At 44.0% G+C, this 18710-nt stretch overlaps 1 protein-coding gene across 4 annotated transcripts in view; it reads right to left on the bottom strand.

The window, feature by feature from the left end:
* Positions 1–18710, bottom strand: part of LOC144670137 (semaphorin-7A-like) — a 101750-nt gene that overhangs the window by 35665 nt on the left and 47375 nt on the right. The window contains exons 1-3 of one of the 4 annotated variants that reach the window (XM_078532600.1): positions 17062–17173; positions 8650–8888; positions 7165–7304 (exon numbers count right to left, since the gene is read on the bottom strand). In XM_078532600.1, coding sequence (XP_078388726.1) covers positions 7165–7304; positions 8650–8716 — 207 coding nt within the window. In that variant the 5' untranslated portion in view covers positions 8717–8888; positions 17062–17173. Of the gene's footprint in view, positions 1–7164; positions 7305–8649; positions 8889–17061; positions 17174–18710 lie in introns of those variants that run through there. The other 3 variants (XM_078532601.1, XM_078532599.1, XM_078532602.1) reach the window with 3 other exon arrangements.

The raw sequence follows: 18710 nt of genomic DNA, 5'->3' as shown, positions 1-18710 counted from the left end.
GTCCTTGAAGAATGAGGCATATTTTTGTAGTAGCTCTGATAGCCCATTAGCTCTCAGTTGGGAAGATTTCAGCCCATTCCAATTTAATTTCGTTCAGTCAGTTATGTCCAAGAAGACTAGGTCCCTCACCTGCTACCATCATCAAGGGTAATTTCAGTGTTTGACCTCCGTAGTGTGCTGTGACTTTGCATATGCCTTTGATTTGTAGGTCTTCTCCCATGTAAGTTTTCAATTCAGCATCTCTATCTTCCAAATTTTAGTTACATTCCCCACGATGCAGGTAATTAAAAGAATGCTCGCCCATAACCGTAATGGAGACTCCTGTATCCACCTCCATTCTGATCGGCCTCTCATTCACTCTCATGGTTACATAGGTTCTGTTCTTTCTACCTTTAAATTATACAATGAATAAATACCTGAATCTGTTACTTCAGGCTTTTTCAATGCTGTAGATCTCACTGGGTTTTTGCTCTTGTCTGAAAATCTGCCTGATTCTACCTTTACTCATCAGATGTCTGTTTTGATGAAAGAAAACACATTTGATCTTTTTTAAACTGTGATTCATCACAAGGCTATCTGCTTCCACCTCTGTTACCATGAGGCCATGTTTTTGCTGCTAAGTTATCTCTTTTTATTTGTTTGCTAGCGGTGGCTGCTTCCCGCTTCTGAGTAAAGCTTTGCACTTTCGTGCTTTTTGGCTGAGGTTCCCCACCCAACATGGAGGACGGCACCATTTTGCGCTCCCGGTTTGGCTTGAGTCTCATACTGCACCTTCCATTGCCAGAGCGATTTCCAATGCCTTCTGAAAATCCAAATTTGTTACAGACAGTAATTCCTTCTGAATCGTATCTTCATTTCTACCGAACACCAAATGATCTCTAAGCATTTCATTGATAGATCTACCAAACTCACAATATTCTGTTAATTATTTCAAACTTGCCACATAACAAGCAACTGTCTCCCCCACAGCTTTATTCCTCAAGTTAAATTTGAACTGTTGCATTGTCACCGAAGGCTTGGGCTGGTAATGAATCTTCACGAGGTTCACTAAGTCATCAAAACTTTGAATCTGGGGCACTGGGTACCAACAAATTTCCAATTGATCCATATGTCTTACTCCCACATGTGGATAAGAGGATCGCCGGCTTCTCCTCCTCCCCCGCGATGTCGTTCAGCTGGAAGAAGAGCGCGAGGTGTTCAACATAATGAGACCAGTTGTCCAAGGTTGGATCGAAAGGCTCAACTCTTCCGAATTGTGGCATGCTCCCTCCAAGGGGATAGCTTCAACAATCAGGAAGGAAACTTTTTTTTTTTAAACTTACAACTACCATGCTTTTGGTTCTCCTGATTTCCTTTGTTCTTTCTTGCTTTTTACCTCTGCCTTTCATGTCTTTTCTTGCTTCTTACTCTCATCACCAGTTTGTTGGATCCTGTGCCCTGCTTTGATGGGACTGGAAGGATCCGGGTTACACGCTTGTTTCAGGGTGACCGAGTTGGTACCAAGACAGAGAAGATCAGTGGACCGTTCTTAGGAGAAATACATTGTGTTTATTTACAAAAGGAACTTGGCAGCTACACTTGTGTGCTTCCAACTCAAAACTCTGCCTTCACTCTTCAGACTCTAACTCAAGACTACTGACTACAGAGGTAGCCCATGCGACTCTGCTACTGGGTACCAAGATCATATGATCTTCCATTGCCACTTTTGTCTTAAAGGTATATTACACATCAGGTTACTACACTAGCTCTATATTGCAGATTTATTCACTGAATTCAAATCCCCCCAGCTGCCATGGTGGGTGAACCCATGTCCCCAGAGCATTAGCCTGGGTGTTTAGATTACAAATCCAGTGACATCACGATGACACCATCTCCCCACGCTGAACCTTGTTCTCCTGTTCTCCAGTTTCGAGGTTCTGCAAACAAGCTTGTATAGCCACCTAATGATGTTGAAAAGTTGGTTTCCACCCTGAACAATGGTGTTTGTTCGAAGTCAATCCATGTTTATACATCGTGATGTGGGGAGGTTGAAAATGCCACTCACTTCAGGATTTCAGCTTTGAACACATTTGTGCAAAATAATTACCTTGGCTGTGAAACACGTTAGCAAGCCCTGAGGATGTGATAGGTGATATATAAATGCAGGTTCTTTCTTTTATTTCTTTTTAACTTGTTTAGACACTGTTTGAAGGCATTTTATCTCCTAATTTTCTTGACATTTTCGCTTCCTCAGACAACACACTTTCAACAGCAAATATGATCGTGGGGCAAGCAATCTGCTGCTTTTATCACCACTAAAGAGGCTGGAGATGTTTCTGGCTCTCTCTCTCTCTCACTCCCTCTCCCTCTTTCTCCAATGTTCCCACCTATCCCCATTAAGGTGGGAGGACGAAGGACAGATGAGCTCTGCGCAGCATCTTTCAGAGCAATACAATGAAATCTGTAACTTAGTAAATCAGGAGGCAATTGGTTCTCCCTCTCATTGCGCCCCGGATACCTTATGCTGATGGGGGCTGATCTTGCTCTCTTTAAATGCTGGCTCAATTTTAATGTAAGCCTTCCACCTGGGCTGCTCAGTGTTGAGAAGCAAATGGCCATCTGTTTGCTCCGTGCTTGTCATCGGGGTTAGCGAGTAGGTGAAGCATGCAAGGAGCAATTGGCAAATAGATGCTCCAGAAGGGTGGATAAGCTGCAATACATCTAATGCATAACAACAACAACAACAACTTGCATTTGCATAGCACCTTTGTCATAGTGGAACATCCCAAGGAACTTCACAGGGACAATTATGGAATAAAATTTGGCACTCAGCCACAATAGAAAATAATCGGACAGGTGACCAAAAGCTTGGTCAAACAGTTAGGTTTTAAGGAGTGTCTTAAAGAAGGAGGGAGTGGTGGAGATGCTGAGAGATTTAGGCAAGGAATTCCAGAGCTGAAGATCTCAGCACCTAAATGCCCACCAACAGCAGAGCGAATCAAATTGGGGATCATTGTGTGGCGTGACAGTCATTAATTTTGGTTTCAACTACAATCTATTTGATGTGGGTAAATGGTATATGCAAATAGATGGGGTGAATTTTTCCTGCTGCCCATGTTTTTAGGCCAGTGTGCCCCATCCATTGGCACAGTCTCAGAAACTCTCTATGCTGTTCTTTTTGAAAAACTACCTGTCAAATCAAGGCCAGATACAACTACAACGTGCATTTATACACCACCTTTAACATAGTAAAATATCCCAGTTTCACAGAGCATTATCAGGTAAAGCTTGACAGGATCATTAAGCTGCCTCATTTCACAGCAAATGAGCATACAGAACCACTGATCAGATTCACTCAACTCATGAATTTGTCTTCATGTAATAACAATAAATTATGAACATGCTACATTTCCCCACATCAGTGGGGCTCTTGACCTAACTTTACTTCATGCTAAACTTATGACCATGGTCAAAATATGTTCTTGTGACATTCCATTTTAAAAATGTAGCTGACTGCCTGTGACATTATTTCTTTTTGTTTCCCCATAGTTTCGGCCACAAACCAGAATTTTCCAAAGGCAATCTTTGGTAAGGATCAGAGACTTCCCAATGCAATGTGCGTTGTTAGCTAAGTGATTGTTTATTATTTAAAAGTTTTGGGGAAACTTTAAATAGTAATCACCCTTTGTCTGAGTACCTTTCTTTGTCCTTAAAATACAACCAAAGGGAACTTTTAAAAAAATTCTGACGAAAAATGGTCAGAAAATCCCCAAAGGTTGCTTCTGTCATCACTTCAAAAACAAAATAGATTGGCTAATGAAACATACAACCTAATTGACGTGTTCCAAATTTATTTCCAGATAGAAGGTAATAAACAAGAAGCATTTATATAGCGCCTTTTGTGGCAAAAGCACTTTACAATCAATAAAATATTTCGAAGTGTAGTTACTGTTCTACTGTAGGCATAACAGCACACAGCAAGCTCCCACAAACAGCAATGTGATAATGACCAGCTATCTGTTTCTTGTGGTGTTAATTGAGGGATAAATATTGGCCGGGACTCCAGGACTGACTTCCCTGCTCTTCATCAAAATTGTGCCATGGGATCTTTTACAGCCACCTGAGGGACCAGATTGGGCCTCCGTTGAGCATCCCCAAGTGTGCAGCACTCCCTCAGTACTGCACTGGAGTGTCAGCCTTGGTTTTTGTGCTCAAGTCCTGGAGTGGGGCTTGCTGACATTGCTGAGAGGTTTGTCCATGAATGTTTCACACTGTATTCTTTACAGAAACCAAAATAGGCAAATAAAACCCCTTGGGAGATCTTTAGATTACAAAGGTAGCTTTTCCTTTGAGGGTCAAACAACCTCCCTATAACAGTTAGGCCATGAAAATCTCACTCCCTTTTTCATTTTGATAATAGTTATAAATTATCAGCTTAGTTTGTATCACTCCCACGGCTGGCTTTCACCCTGAACACTATTAGAAATTAATAAATGAGTTATAGCATAAACTTAGAATAAACAAGTTGTATCAACAATCCAAATAAACTTTGTCAACTCGAGTCAACAATAACGTTTAGAAAATTCAACTGCTTGAACACAGAGCTATTGGAGTAGAAATCTGCTTCGGGCAGCAGTATTAACCAAATGGTATTGCATCAGTCGTCTGTTATGTGACCCACCCAATATCCAGCTCAATTGACATGTCTGATCCTTTTCTTATCATCTCACTCAAGGACAGTATTTGCTCCATTGAATTTGAACTGAATGTATTTCAAAATGTTGCTGACAAACAGACAAAATAGTGATAAACAGTGAAGCATGTTACAGCTGCATCCTGAGGTAGTTCCATGGTGTCCTGGATACGGAACCTAAATAATATATGTGCTTGCGGTCAGCGCACAAGCACCCAGCCCAGGAACAATTCGCATGTGATTCCTGTTCTATGGTGAGTTTGGGGGATGGAGTGTAGAGACAGAGAGATATCTGAGAGTCTTCCTTAATAATCAATCGTGTGCTCATATCTGCTGATGAGTCACTCAAAACAACAAGCTCAGTTTTACTGGTTCTTCCCATGGGTAACATGAACTTTTCCCCTGATTTTTACCGAGTTCTTTAATTAAATAAAGCAATATAAAAAGAATCAAACCGAAAGGGAAGGATATTAGTTGACAACACATGGGGCCTCTTCTGAAAGTCAATCAGCTATCACCAGACCTACTATTGAGACACTGCATTTCCCAAATGTCAGTATTTCTTCAGGCGAATGAAAAGGGGAAGTTTAACTCAACGCATATGCAAAATATTGAAAATGTTTTAAACTTGAAACAGAAGTGCTCGGTTCTGAGTTTTGAGGACCGGTCATTGACCTGAAACTCTCCACAGACGCTGAGTATTTCCAGCATTTTTTGACGTTAACTTGGAGTTCAGTTTCCTCGAATGGTAGGTATACCTTGGTACAGGTCCGTGGCTACCACAGCGCCCAGCAGGGATCACTGAATGGTGAACAGAACTATGAAACTTGGCTGATTATTTACCCCCTGCCAATAACAGAGATTCTGAGAATTCAAAATAAAAGGTAAGGATGAACATAAGAAATAGGAGCAGGAGTTGGGCAGCCTCTCGAGCCTACTCTGCCAGTCAATAAGATCATGGCTGATCTGACTGTGGCCTCACCTCCACTTTGCTGTCCATCACCATAACCCTGAACTCACTTGTCAGTCAAAAACCTGTCTAACTCAGCCTTGAACATATCCAATGACCCAGTCTCCACTGCTCACTGGGGGCCGAGAATTCCAAAGATTAACAACCCTCAGAGAAGAAATTCCTCCTCATCTCCGTCCTAAATGGGAGGTTCCTTATTTAAACAGTGCCCCTAGTTCTAGATTCCTTCACGAGAGGAAACATCCTCTCAGCATCCACCCTGTCAAGCTCCCTCAAAATCTTATACGTTTCAATAAGATTGTCTCTCATTCTTCTAAACTCCAATGAGTATAGACCCAACCTGCTCAATCTTTCCTCATAAGACAACCCCTTCAACCCAGGGAATCAGCCCAGTGAACCTTCAATGAACTACTTCCAACACAAGTGTGTGCCTCCTTAAGTAAGATAAGGGAGACCATTCAATCCATCTAGCTCATCCTTCCAGCAGGAGCATTTAACCACCTCTGTTTTGCCCTACCCAAAATATTATTTATATCCACTTTTTGATGTTCTCCAACACTTGCCTTTGGCCCATTTATACCTGCACCCACGGTCCTGAAGTCAGGCGTTAACTTGAAATAGGGTTCAGGACTAACCTCCCTTCTCCCACTTTGTATTTAATGCCCTCGATGAGGTCCTCACTCAATTGCCTCTTGTATAGGCTTGAGAGTCCAGGGTTTTCTAACGCTAGGAATGAGCCTTACAGCTGTTCTCTATATACCATGTCCTTTTGAAAGATCCTTAATTCTTCCCTCACTACCTTCCTACATACTTGTAGAGTTGATTTTTTAAAAACACATTTCACTTCATTCTTTCTAATGTTAATTACAATGGAGCACGGTTCTTTAATCTGTGCCTGTGGGTTCTTGCTATGTGCTTTTATGGTTCCCCCTCTCAATAGAGACCCTCAAAAATATTCCATTTGCCTTCAACTGATATTTTTCAAGTTCTATTTCCCTACTGGTTTGCTTAAACTTTCTTCAATGTTTAACTCTTCTTAAATGGTCTAACTGTTCCGCAATATTGTTTAAAACTGACTGACGCAATTCAGCATCAGCCCTTGTAATGCAGCTTCGCACTGAATTACTGGAAGGGCAGATCATTTTTATTGGAATCATAGAATGAGTACAGCACAGAAGGAGGCTAATTGGCCCATCGAGTTCGTGATGGCTCGCTACAAGCATAGTTAATCTGACATTTGTGAATTTCTGAAATGCAGCTGGCCAAATTAACATCCATCTTTTGAAAACTTCCCCCAGTGCTAACCAAGTTTCCTGGGAATGCTTAATGTGCAAGCAAGAACAAGGGATCACAAAGCAAAAATCCCTGGGTAGTTACCACACTCGACATGACAATACAGGGCTGGAAAATGCTTGTTCCTCCACAGGTTGCCAACAATTCATCTGCAATTTTACAGATAACAGATACTGGTCATGATGTTACATCCTAGTAACACATCAGGGTCCGGCTGCTTCTACTGTACCTTTTGTACTAGATTGGGAGATTTGTCAAAGTTTATCTGATAAAGAATTTCATTTCCACCAACATAAACAGTGCTTCCTTCACGAAGTGTGGTTGCGTATTCCTCAGATGATTCGAATTTGAATCTTTTTTGAATTTCATCTGCAAAGATATAAAGGGCGTGGTTTTACTGGTTACTGATAAACACAAAAGACAGGGTAAAAAACAAAATGTCATTTGAAAGCAATGGTAATCCTAGCGATTGGAACTCCAGGATCGGGATCAACTGAAATGGCCCAGTTTCTCATGACTATGACGCTACTTAAACAAAATATGCAAGCACAAAAGAATAAGATTATTCTCCATATGAACACAGCCATTATAATTTCTCCACTGGGATAGCAAGTGATGGACAGGCAATTACCTATACCTAGAGCCAGCTCATAAATGCAGCCCAGCTGACATCTCATGAGGAGCCATGATTGCGAAGGGAAGGAGATATGCGACCTTAGTTTGTTGGGCGGATACAATATTTACTGAACCGTCCTCAAACTTCATGTTTATGCAACCCAAAAATAAAACAAGTTATTCATATTCGCTGACACTTTAGCATAGACTGTTACTGTGGCTAGCTCAGGAAGTCAGGCCAACGCAAGGTCCGGAGATTAAATCCAGGCATGTGCTGACTTTGACAATCTAAGTGAACATTGAAGGTTATTGTGCAAAAGGAATCAACATTATTAAGTGTTTATTATTTCTGGGAATCTGGACCTTGGAAGTGAAACTTAGATGAAACTGCTTTTCATTCACATTCACTGTATTCAAAAGTGCTGTGAGTGGGAATTTTATTTCCATAATATGGTCTAAAGTAAAGTGAACGGCACTTTCTGCTGCTTCAGTTACAACCCTGCAGCATTTTTTTCCCCATTTCAAGTATGTATCAAATTCTCATTTGAAGGTTCCTATTGAATCTGCTTCCACACATCCAGGTCGTGCAGTCCACGTGTGTAAAGTCATTTCTCTTCATCACTCCTTTGGTTCTTTTATCAATTATCTCAAATTTGACCCTCTGGTTTCTGTTCCTCTGAAGTTTCCCTTCATTTGCTCAATCAAAATCCATCACAATTTTGAGACTTGCTTTGAATCTCCCTGAACCTTCTCTGCTCTAAGCTGAACAATCTCATCTTCTCCAGTCTCTCCCCATCACTGATGTCACTCTGGTAAACTTCATCTGCAACATTGCCAAGGACTTGACATCCTTTTGCTGAATGTCAGCATTAAATCAATGAAAATATAATCTTAGACAATAACTGACGAGTCCTAGATGAGTAATCACTTTTTTCCAATTTCTGTAGGTTAAGAAATTTGTAACCATACTTTAGAAACCAAGCATTTAAGGGCATTTGATTAAAAATAAAGAACAGCAAAACTGGTTAGATGCAATTTTTCTAAACTTTTTATTCTTTCATAGGATGTGAGCAGCGCTGGCAAGGCCAGCATTTATTGCCCATGAGAAGGTGGTGGTGAGCTGCCTTCTTGAACCGCTGCAGTCCATGTGATGTAGGCACACCCATGGTGCTGTTAGGAAGGGAGTTCCAGGATTTTGACCTAGCGACAGTGAAGGAACGATGATATATTTCCAAGTCAGGATGGTGAGTGGCTTGGAGGGGAACTTGCACACGTTCCCATGTGTCTGCTGCCCTTGTCCTTCTAGATGGTAGGTGTCATGGAAAAAGTCTGCCAAATCTACAAGGAGAATTTGCAGGTGGCAATTTAGGATTTTTGAACAATTTGTATCTGCAATTGGTTCCAAAATAGGCCAGGATTGTGTTGCATTCTGCATTGCCATTAAACAATGGTACAACTATGGTTTATACTATCGTGGACAGCATTCAGGCTGCAGCTAATAAGTGGCAACCAACATTCACACACAAATGCCAGGCAAAGACGAACTCCAGCAGGAGTGAATTTAAACATCTCCCCTTGACATTCAATGACATTGACAGTGCTGAATCCCCTAATATCAATGGGTTGGGGGTGGGGGGGGAGAGGGCTGGTGGTGAGGGGTGGGTTTACCATTGACCAGAAACTGAACCATACCAGCCATATAAATACTGTGGCTACAAAAGCAGGTCAGAGGCTGGGAATTCTGATTTCAGTAACTCACCTCCTGACCCCTGCAAAGCCTGTCCACCATCTACAAGGCACAAGTCAGGAGTGTGATGGAATACTCCCCACTTGCCTGGATGAGTGCAGCTCCAACAACACTCAAGAAGCTCGACACCATCCAGGACAAAGCAGCCCGCTTGATTGGGACTCCTTCCACAAACATTCACTCCCTCCACCACCAATGCACAGTGGCAGCAGTGTGTACCATCTACAGCATGCAGCAACTTGCCGAGCTCCCATTCACAGCACCTTCCAAACCATTACCTCTACCACCTAGAAGGACAAGCATAGCAGATGCATGGGAACACCACCCCCTAAAAGCTCCACTACACGCCACATACTATCCTGACTTGGAAATATATCAACCATTCCTTCACCGTCGCTGGGTCAAAATCCTGGAACTCCCTCCCTAACAGCACTGTGGGTGTACCTTCACCACATGGACTGCAGCGGTTCAAGAAGGCAGCTCACCACCACCTTTTCAAGGGCAATTAGGGATGGGCAATAAATGCTGGCAGTTGCAGTGATGCTCACATCCTGAGGACAAATAAAAAAAAGAAAAAATGTAAGGTGTCAGGCTTGGCTCAGTGCAGAGCATGAATTTTCCAATAATTTAAGAAAAATTTTTGCGACCTTTCCTGCTTGAGCGGGGGTCAATGCATCTCACTGGCTGATATTCACCCTTTAATACCATAGAGGAGAAATTCCTGGAGTGTATACGGGATGGTTTTCTGGACCAATACATTGAGGAACCAACTGGAGAACAGGCCATCCTAGACTGGGTATTGTGTAATGAGAAAGGAATAATTGGCAATCTAGCTGTGCAAGGCCCCTTGGAGATGAGCGACCATAATATGATAGAATTCTTCATCAAGATGGAGAGTGACATAGTTGATTCTGAGACTAGGGTCCTGAATCTTAATAAAGGAAACTACGATGATATGAGACGCGAGTTGGCTATGATGGATTGGGAAATTTTACTTAAAGGGATGACGGTGGATAGGCAATGGCAAACGTTCAAAGAGCGCATGGGTGAACTGCAACAATTCTTTATTCCTGTCTGGTGCAAAAGCAAAATAGGAAAGGTGGCCAAACCATGGCTTACAAGGAAAATTAGAGACAGTATTAGATCCAAGAAAGAAGCATACAAATTGGCCAGAAAAAACAACAGACCTGAGGATTGGGAGCAGTTTAGAATTTAGCAAAGGAGGACCAAGGGATTGATTAAGAAGGGGAAAATAGAATACGAGAGTAAGCTTGCGGGGAACATAAAAACTGGCTGTAAAAGTTTCTATAGGTATGTGAAGAAAAAAAGATTGGTGAAGACAAATGTAGGTCCCTTACAGTCTGAAATAGGGAAATTTATAATGGGGGACAAAGAAATGGCTGACCAACTAAATACATACTTTGGTTCTGTCTTCACAAAGGAGGACACAAATAACATACCAGAAATGTTGGGGAACACAGGGTTTGGTGAGAGGGAGGAACTGAAAGAAATCAGTATCAGTAGGGAAATGGTGTTGGAGAAATTGATGGGATTGAAGGCCGATAATTCCCCAGACCCTGATCATCTACATCCCAGAGTATTTAAGGAAGTGGCCCTAGAAATAGTGGATGTATTGGTGGTCATCTTCCGAGATTCTATAGACTCTGGAACAGTTCCTACAGATTTGAGGATAACTAATCTAACCCCACAATTTAAAAAGGGAGGTAGAGAGAAAACAAGGAATTATAGACCAGTCAGCCTGACGTCAGTAGTGGGGAAAATTCTAGAGCCCTTTATAAAAGATTTAATAACTGAGCGCTTGGAAAACAGTGGCAGAATCAGACAGAGTCAACATGGATTTACGAAAGGGAAATCATGCTTGAAAAATCTACTGGAATTTTTCAAGAATGTAACTAATAGAGTTGATGAGGGGGAGCCAGCGGATGTGATTTATTTGGACTTTCAGAAGGCTTTCAACAAAGTCCCACATAAGGAATTAGCATGTAAAATTAAAGCACATGGGATTGGGGGTAGTGTATTAGAAAACTGGTTGGCAGACAGGAAACAAAAGAGTAGGAATAAACGGGCCTTTTTCCGAATGGCAGGCAGTGACTAGTGGAGTACAACAGGGATCGCTGCTGGGACCCCAGCTATTCACAATATATATTAATATTTAGATGAGGGAGCTAAATGTAATATCTTCAAATTTGCAGATGACACAAATCTGGATGGGAGGGTGAGCTGTGAGGAGGATACAGAGATGCATCAGGGTGATTTGGTGGGAAAATGCATGGCAGATGCAATATAATGTGGATTTGAGGTTAACCACTTTGGTAGCAAAAACAGGAAGGCAGGTTATTATCTGAATGGCTATAAATTGAGAGAGGGGAATGTGCAACGAGACCTGGGTGTCCTCATACACCAGTCACTGAAGGCAAGCATGCAGGTGCAGCAGGCGGTAAAGAAGGCAAATGGTATGTTGGCCTCCATAGCAAGAGGATTCGAGTACAGGAACAGGGATGTCTTGCTGCAATTAAACAGGGTCTTGGTGAGACCACACCTGGAATATTGTGTGCAGTTTTCGTCTCCTTATCTGAGGAAGGATGTTCTTGCTATAGAGGGAGTGCAGCGAAGGTTTACCAGACTGATTCCTAGGATGGCGGGACTGACATATGAGGAGAGATTGAGTCAGTTAGGATGATATTTGCTGGAGTTCAGAAGAATGAGGGGGGACCTCATAGAAACCTATAAAGTTCTGACAGGACTAGACAGGGTAGATGCAGGAAGGATGTTCCCAATGGTGGGGGAGTCCAGAACCAGGGGTCACAGTCTAAGGATATGAGGTAGACCATTTAGGACTGAGATGAGGAGAAATTTCTTCACCCAGAGAGTGGTGAGCCTGTGGAATTCGTTACCACAGAAAGTACTTGAGACCAAAACATTATATGTTTTCAAGAAGGAGTTAGATATAGCTCTTGGGGCGAAAGGGATCAAAGGGTATGGGGAGAAAGCGAGATCAGGCTATTGAGTTGGATGATCAGCCAAGATCATAATGAATGGCGGAGCAGGCTCGAAGGGCCGAATGGTCTAATCCTGCCCCAATTTCTATGTCTATGTTTCTAATTTTAATGCACTGGATATCATAGACTGGGAGTGAATAACTGGGAGAGTGAGAAACTGCTAATGTCCCCATCACAGAGAGGGAGTTAGTTGGTTGAATATTGTAAACTGCTTAATCGAATTAACAGAAATTGACAGAAACACTCAGACAGAATCTGTGGGCGATTGAAACAAATGTTTTAGATCAATGACCTTTCATCAGAGCTCCGTGAAATGGTCATCAACCATTTGATGGTTCTGTTTCTCTCCTCAATTACTGCCTGACCTGTTGTCTCCAGCATTTTCTGTTATCATTTCAGATTTCCAGACTTCACAGTGCTTTGATTTTTGTTTTAAAACTGTTTTCTGTTACACAGTTCATTCAATCCACAAATCTCAATCCTCAATTACACAATCCACACAATTCTCTTCAATTCCTTCCTTTCCTTCTAATTTTTTTTGCTTTTAACTGTTAGTTCTGTTGTGTATCTGAAATGCTCCATTCTCAGAGCTGGGCCTGCTGTACAATTCCAGCATTTAGTGAGGTTCTTTTCCTGCCTAATGCCACAATATACAGAGTGTATAGGACAACATCAGACAGAAACAGGTATACAACCAGTCCAACAGCCTCTTCTGTTGGTCTTTCCACTGTGTACAATTGACCATCCAGCCTTGTCATTGTTCCTTGTGACATAGAATTTACACCAGAGGAACAGGCCATCTAGTCCATTTTGGTGTTTAAGCGCCACATTAGCCTCCTCCATCTACCCTACCTCATCTCATTCCATCTGCATCTCCTTCCATTACTTTCCCTCTGTTTATCCAGCTTCCCCTGAAGGCACTAATGCTATTCACCTCCCTCTGGTAGCAGGTTCTACATTCTAATCTCTCTCTGGGTAAAGAAGATGCTCCTGAATTTCCAATGAATTTATGTGTGACTATCTTATATTTATGGTCCCTAGATATGGTCTCCACACAAGTGGGAATATTTTTTTTCTGCGTCTATCCTATCAAACCCCATCATAATTTTAAAGAGCTCTGTCACCCCTCAGCCCTCTCTTACCCAGAGAAAAGAGCTCCAGCCTCTTCAGTCTTTCCTTATAGCTATAGCCTCACAACATTGACCTTTTAATATCACTGCCATTGTTCTCATATAGGCAAATAGAAACCCACTGCCACCCCCACCCAACCCAACCATGGCCCCCATGTCAACTGAGGCAATTTTATTTCCTCTTTATGACTCGATGCTTGCATTAGATTGAGGTGAGTAGAGAGTCACACACCTCTTACCAAATATTCTGAACATTCCATTCCCCACCATGGATCATGAATCATTCTAAGGTCATCAGTTACCTAACAGGTACTATGACAGTTACCTTAATAATCCATTAGATCACTGACATAACCCTTGCCATGTCATTTCCACGTATCACTTACCTTTATTGCACAAACACCATTATTGCAATGCAATTTGATAATTCTACTATCTCTCATCTCCCTGGCAAGTAAAAACATTCTTGCTGTGTCAACCCAATCAAACCTCCATAGTTTCAAAGAGTTTCACCAGGTTACTTCTCAGTCTCTATTTGAGCCTCAGTCCCCCTCACTGACAGCTCAGAGTTACACACTTACATCTTAAAGCTAGGGGTCAGGACCTCCCACCCCCAAGATCTCATTTCCCCTCTTTCCTGATAGTTATAACCCGATAGTAAGATCGTGTAGCACTAAAATGGCTACAATTACATTGCTAAAAATTACTAAGACCACAGTAAATAAAATCCAGGAACTGTTGTGAAAGCTCAGTACAGAGTTTTACAATAAATGCCCATCAACACTATGAAAATGTCTGTTGTTTTGACACACAAAGAAATGTCAGATATTACAACAAATAATCTCCATGTACATGGGATGTACTCGTCAATGGGAAATGCGCTTTACCCAACACATTTCCCAACACATACCCAACCGACATGGGAGACTTATAAAGAAGGCAAATGCATATGGGATACAGGGTAATTTGATAAGGTGGATTCAAAATTGGCTTAGTTGTAGGAGACAGAGGGTGATGACAGAAGGCTGCTTTAGTGACTGGAAGCCAGTGTCCAGTGGCATACCACAGGGATCTGTGCTGGGTCCCCTATTATTCGTCATTTATATAATGACATAGATGACTATGTGGGGGGTAGGATTAGTAAGTTTGCGGACGACAGTGAGGTTGAGTGTCTTGGGCTACAGGAAGATATAGACGAGATGGTTAAATGGGCAGATAAGTGGCAGATGGAATTTAATCTTGAAAAGTGTGAGGTGATACACTTTGGAAGGAGTAATTTGACAAGGAAGTATTCAATGAACGGCATGACACTAGGAAATTCTGAGGAACAAAGGGACCTTGGCGTGTGTGTCCATAGATCTCTGAAAGCGGAGGGGCATGTTAGTGGGGTGGTGAAAAAGGCATATGGGACACTTGCCTTTATCAATCGAGGCATAGATTACAAAAGTAGGGAGGTCAGGTTGGAGTTGTATCAAACCTTGGTGAGGCCACAGCTGGAGTATTGTGTGCAGTTCTGGTCACCACATTATGGGAAGGATATGATTGCACTGGAGGGGGTGCAGAGGAGATTCACCAGGATGTTGCCTGGGATGAACTATTTAAGTTACGAAGAGAGGTTGGATAGACTTGGGTTGTTTTCGTTGGAGCAGAGAAGACAGAGGGGCGACCTGATCGAGGTGTACAAGATTATGAGGGGCATGGACAGGGTGGATAGGGAGCAGCTGCTCCCCTTAGTCGAAGGGTCAGTCACTAGGGGACACAAGTTTAAGGTGAGGGACAGGAGGTTTAGGGGGGATTTGAGGAAAAACGTTTTTACCCAGAGGGTGGTGACGGTCTGGAATGCGCTGCCTGGGAGGGTGGTGGAGGTGGGTTGCCTCACATCCTTTAAAAAGTACCTGGATGAGCACTTGGCACGTCATAACATTCAAGGCTATGGGCCAAGTGCTGGTAAATGGGATTAGGTAGGCAGGTCAGGTGTATCTCACGTGTCAGTGCAGACTCGATGGGCTGAAGGGGCTCTTCTGCACTGTGTGATTCTGTGACATTAGTTTTGCCATAAAATAATTTAAATAAGAGGTGTTGTTTGTGTAATAGATCCCATTCCAAGCGCAACAGGATCTACATCACTTGATGCCAAAACATTCACAATTATATAAGAGATAGGCCAATAGAAAGAGTGAGACATTGACAGACAAGACATCTATAATGAGATGGGAATCGATACAAATAGATATAGATAATAAAAATAGTGATCATAGAATCATAGAAAGTTTACAGAACAGGATGAGGCCACTCTGTCCATCGTGTCTACACCGGCCAAAGAAAGAGCAACCCAACCTAATCCCACTTTCCAGCATTTGGTCCATAGCCCTGCAGGTTATGGCAGTTGAGGTGCATATGCAGACACTTTTTAAACGAGTTGAGGGTTTCTGCCTCTACTACCCTTTCACGCAGTGAGTTCCTGACCCCTACCACCTTCTGGGTGAAAATATTTTTCCTCATTTCCCCTCTAATCCTTCAACCCATCACTTTAAATGTATGGCCCCTAGTCACTGACCTCTCTGCTAAGGGGAAAAGGTCCTTCACATCCACTCTATCCAGGCCCCTCACAACGTTGTACCCCTCAAATAAATCTCCCCTCAGCCTCTGTTGGGTCGCTAGAGATACAGGACGAGAGAGATAGATAGAGCTAGAAAGGTAGAGAAAGAGAGAGATAGAGATATATAGCGAAATGGAGGCAAAGATAGAGAAATAAAGATGCGCAGTGGTAAAAATAATGGAAGATTTGAATCGGTGCCGATCACAACCACGAGAGAGAGACACAAATATGAATAAATGGACATTAATAAATCTGCAGCTGTCTCAGGGCTCCACACAGTGAAGAATATGGAGCAATGCGGTGTCTGTAATTTAAATACCAAACTCACCCCCTCCTCACTGACAGCTCAGAGTTAAACACTTACATCCTAAAGCCGGGGCTCAGGACCCCCCAGACTGGGGCTCAGGACCCTCCAGACCGGGGCTCAGGACCCTCCCCCCCCCAGACCGGGGCTCAGGACCCTCCCCCCCCCCAGACTGGGGCTCAGGACCCTCCCCCCCCCCCCCAGACCGGGGCTCAGGACCCTCCCCCCTCCCAGACCGGGGCTCAGGACCCTCCCCCCCCCAGACTGGAGCTCAGGACCCTCCCCCTCCCCCCCCCCAGACTGGGGCTCAGGACCCTCCCCCTCCCTCCCCCCAGACTGGGGCTCAGGACCCTCCCCCCCCCAGACCGGGGCTCAGGACCCTCCCCCCCCCAGACCGGGGCTCAGGACCCTCCCCCTCCCCCCCCCCCCAGACTGGGGCTCAGGACCCTCCCCCTCCCCCCCCCCCCCAGACTGGGGCTCAGGACCCGACCCTCCCCCCCCCCCCCCAGACTGGGGCTCAGGACCCTCCCCCCCCCCAGACTGGGGCTCAGGACCCTCCCCCTCCCCCTCCCCCAGACTGGGACTCAGGACCCTCCCCCTCCCCCTCCCCCCCCTCCAGACTGGGGCTCAGGACCCTCCCCCCCCCCCCCAGACCGGGGCTCAGGACCCTCCCCCCCCCCTCCAGACTGGGGCTCAGGACCCTCCGCTTACCTCTCAGATCCAGTTTGAGTCGGGGTGAGGTTGGAGCTGAAGCGGAGATGAGGAGCAGGAGGAGAGAGAAGCCGCTCCAGAGACATCGAGACATTGTAAACAAAACCCTTCAGCCGCTCCGGGCGCATCAACCGCTCAGCTTGAGGATGAACAGGAAACTGCCGCATTAATGTCACTCTCGCTTCTAAAGTCCAATAGCAACTGGGGTGGGAGGAGTTTAAATCATCGAGTCAGAGTCCCGGAGGAGGACTATGACCCCCACCTATGGCACCTCCCCATGCCCACGCAGAAGATGCAACACCTGCCCCTTCACTTCCTCTCTCCTCACCGTCCAAGGGCCCAAACACTCCTTTCAAGTGAAGCAGCATTTCACTTGCATTTCCCCTAACTTAGTCTACTGCATTCGTTGCTCCCAATGCGGTCTCCTCTACATTGGAGAGACCAAACGCAAACTGGGCGACCGCTTTGCAGAACACCTGCGGTCTGCCCGCAAGAAAGACCCAAACCTCCCTGTCGCTTGCCATTTTAACACTCCACCCTGTTCTCTTGCCCACATGTCTGTCCTTGGCTTGCTGCATTGTTCCAGTGAAGCCCAACGCAAACTGGAGGAACAGCACCTCATCTTCCGACTAGGCACTTTACAGCCTTCCAGACTGAATATTGAATTCAACAACTTTAGATCTTAAACTCCCCCTCCTCCCATCCCCACCCCGTTTCTTCCCCCTCCCTTTTGTTTTTTCCAATAATTTATATAGATTCTTCTTTTCCCACCTATTTCCATTATTTTTAAATCTACAACTAACACTTTGTTAGTCTTTCCACCCCACCCCCACTAGAGCTGTAGCTTGAGTATCCTGCCATCCATTCTTAATTAGCACATTTTCTTAGATAATATCACCACCTTCAACACCTCTTTGATCCTTTTGTCTGTGACATCTTTTGATTATCTGCTCCTATCACTGCTTGCTTGCCCTTACAACCACCCGACCCTCAACTTCTCTCTCCCCCCGCCCCCCACCTTAGACCAGCTTATATTTCACCCCTCTCCTAACTATACTTCAGTTCTGCCGAAGGGTCATGAGGACTCGAAACGTCAACTCTTTTCTTCTCCACCGATGCTGCCGGACCTGCTGAGTTTTTCCAGGTAATTCTGTTTTTGTTTTGGATTTCCAGCATCCGCAGTAGCTTTTAGCTTTTTGTTTTTATCCCAGAGGAGGACCACGCCTTTCGGCCCATCGAGTCTGTGCCAGTCAAACAAGTACCTAACTATTCTAATCCCATTTTCCAGCACTAACCCCATAGCCTTGTATTCCATGGCGTCGCAAGTGCACATCCAAATATTTCTTAAATGTTATGAGGGTTTCTGCCTCTATCACCCTTTCAGGCAGTGAGTTCCAGATTCCCGCCACCCTCTGGGTGAAAAAATTCTTCCTCACATCCCCTCTAAACCTCCTGCCCCTTACCTTAAATCTATGCCCCCCCTCAATCATGTCTCCCCTCAATCTCCTCTGCTCCATGGAAAATAACCCCAGTCTATCCAATCTCTCCTCATAACTAAAACTCGCCAGCCCAGGCAACATCCTGGTAAATCTCCTCTGCACTCTCTCTAGTGCAATCACATCCTTCCTATAATGTGGATTCCAGAACTG

The sequence above is a fragment of the Cetorhinus maximus genome, chromosome 30 (genome assembly GCF_964194155.1).
Source record: "Cetorhinus maximus chromosome 30, sCetMax3.hap1.1, whole genome shotgun sequence".
Taxonomy (NCBI): domain Eukaryota; kingdom Metazoa; phylum Chordata; class Chondrichthyes; order Lamniformes; family Cetorhinidae; genus Cetorhinus; species Cetorhinus maximus.
Note: the sequence above shows the minus strand (reverse complement) of the source record. Positions and strands in the feature narration are given on the sequence as shown.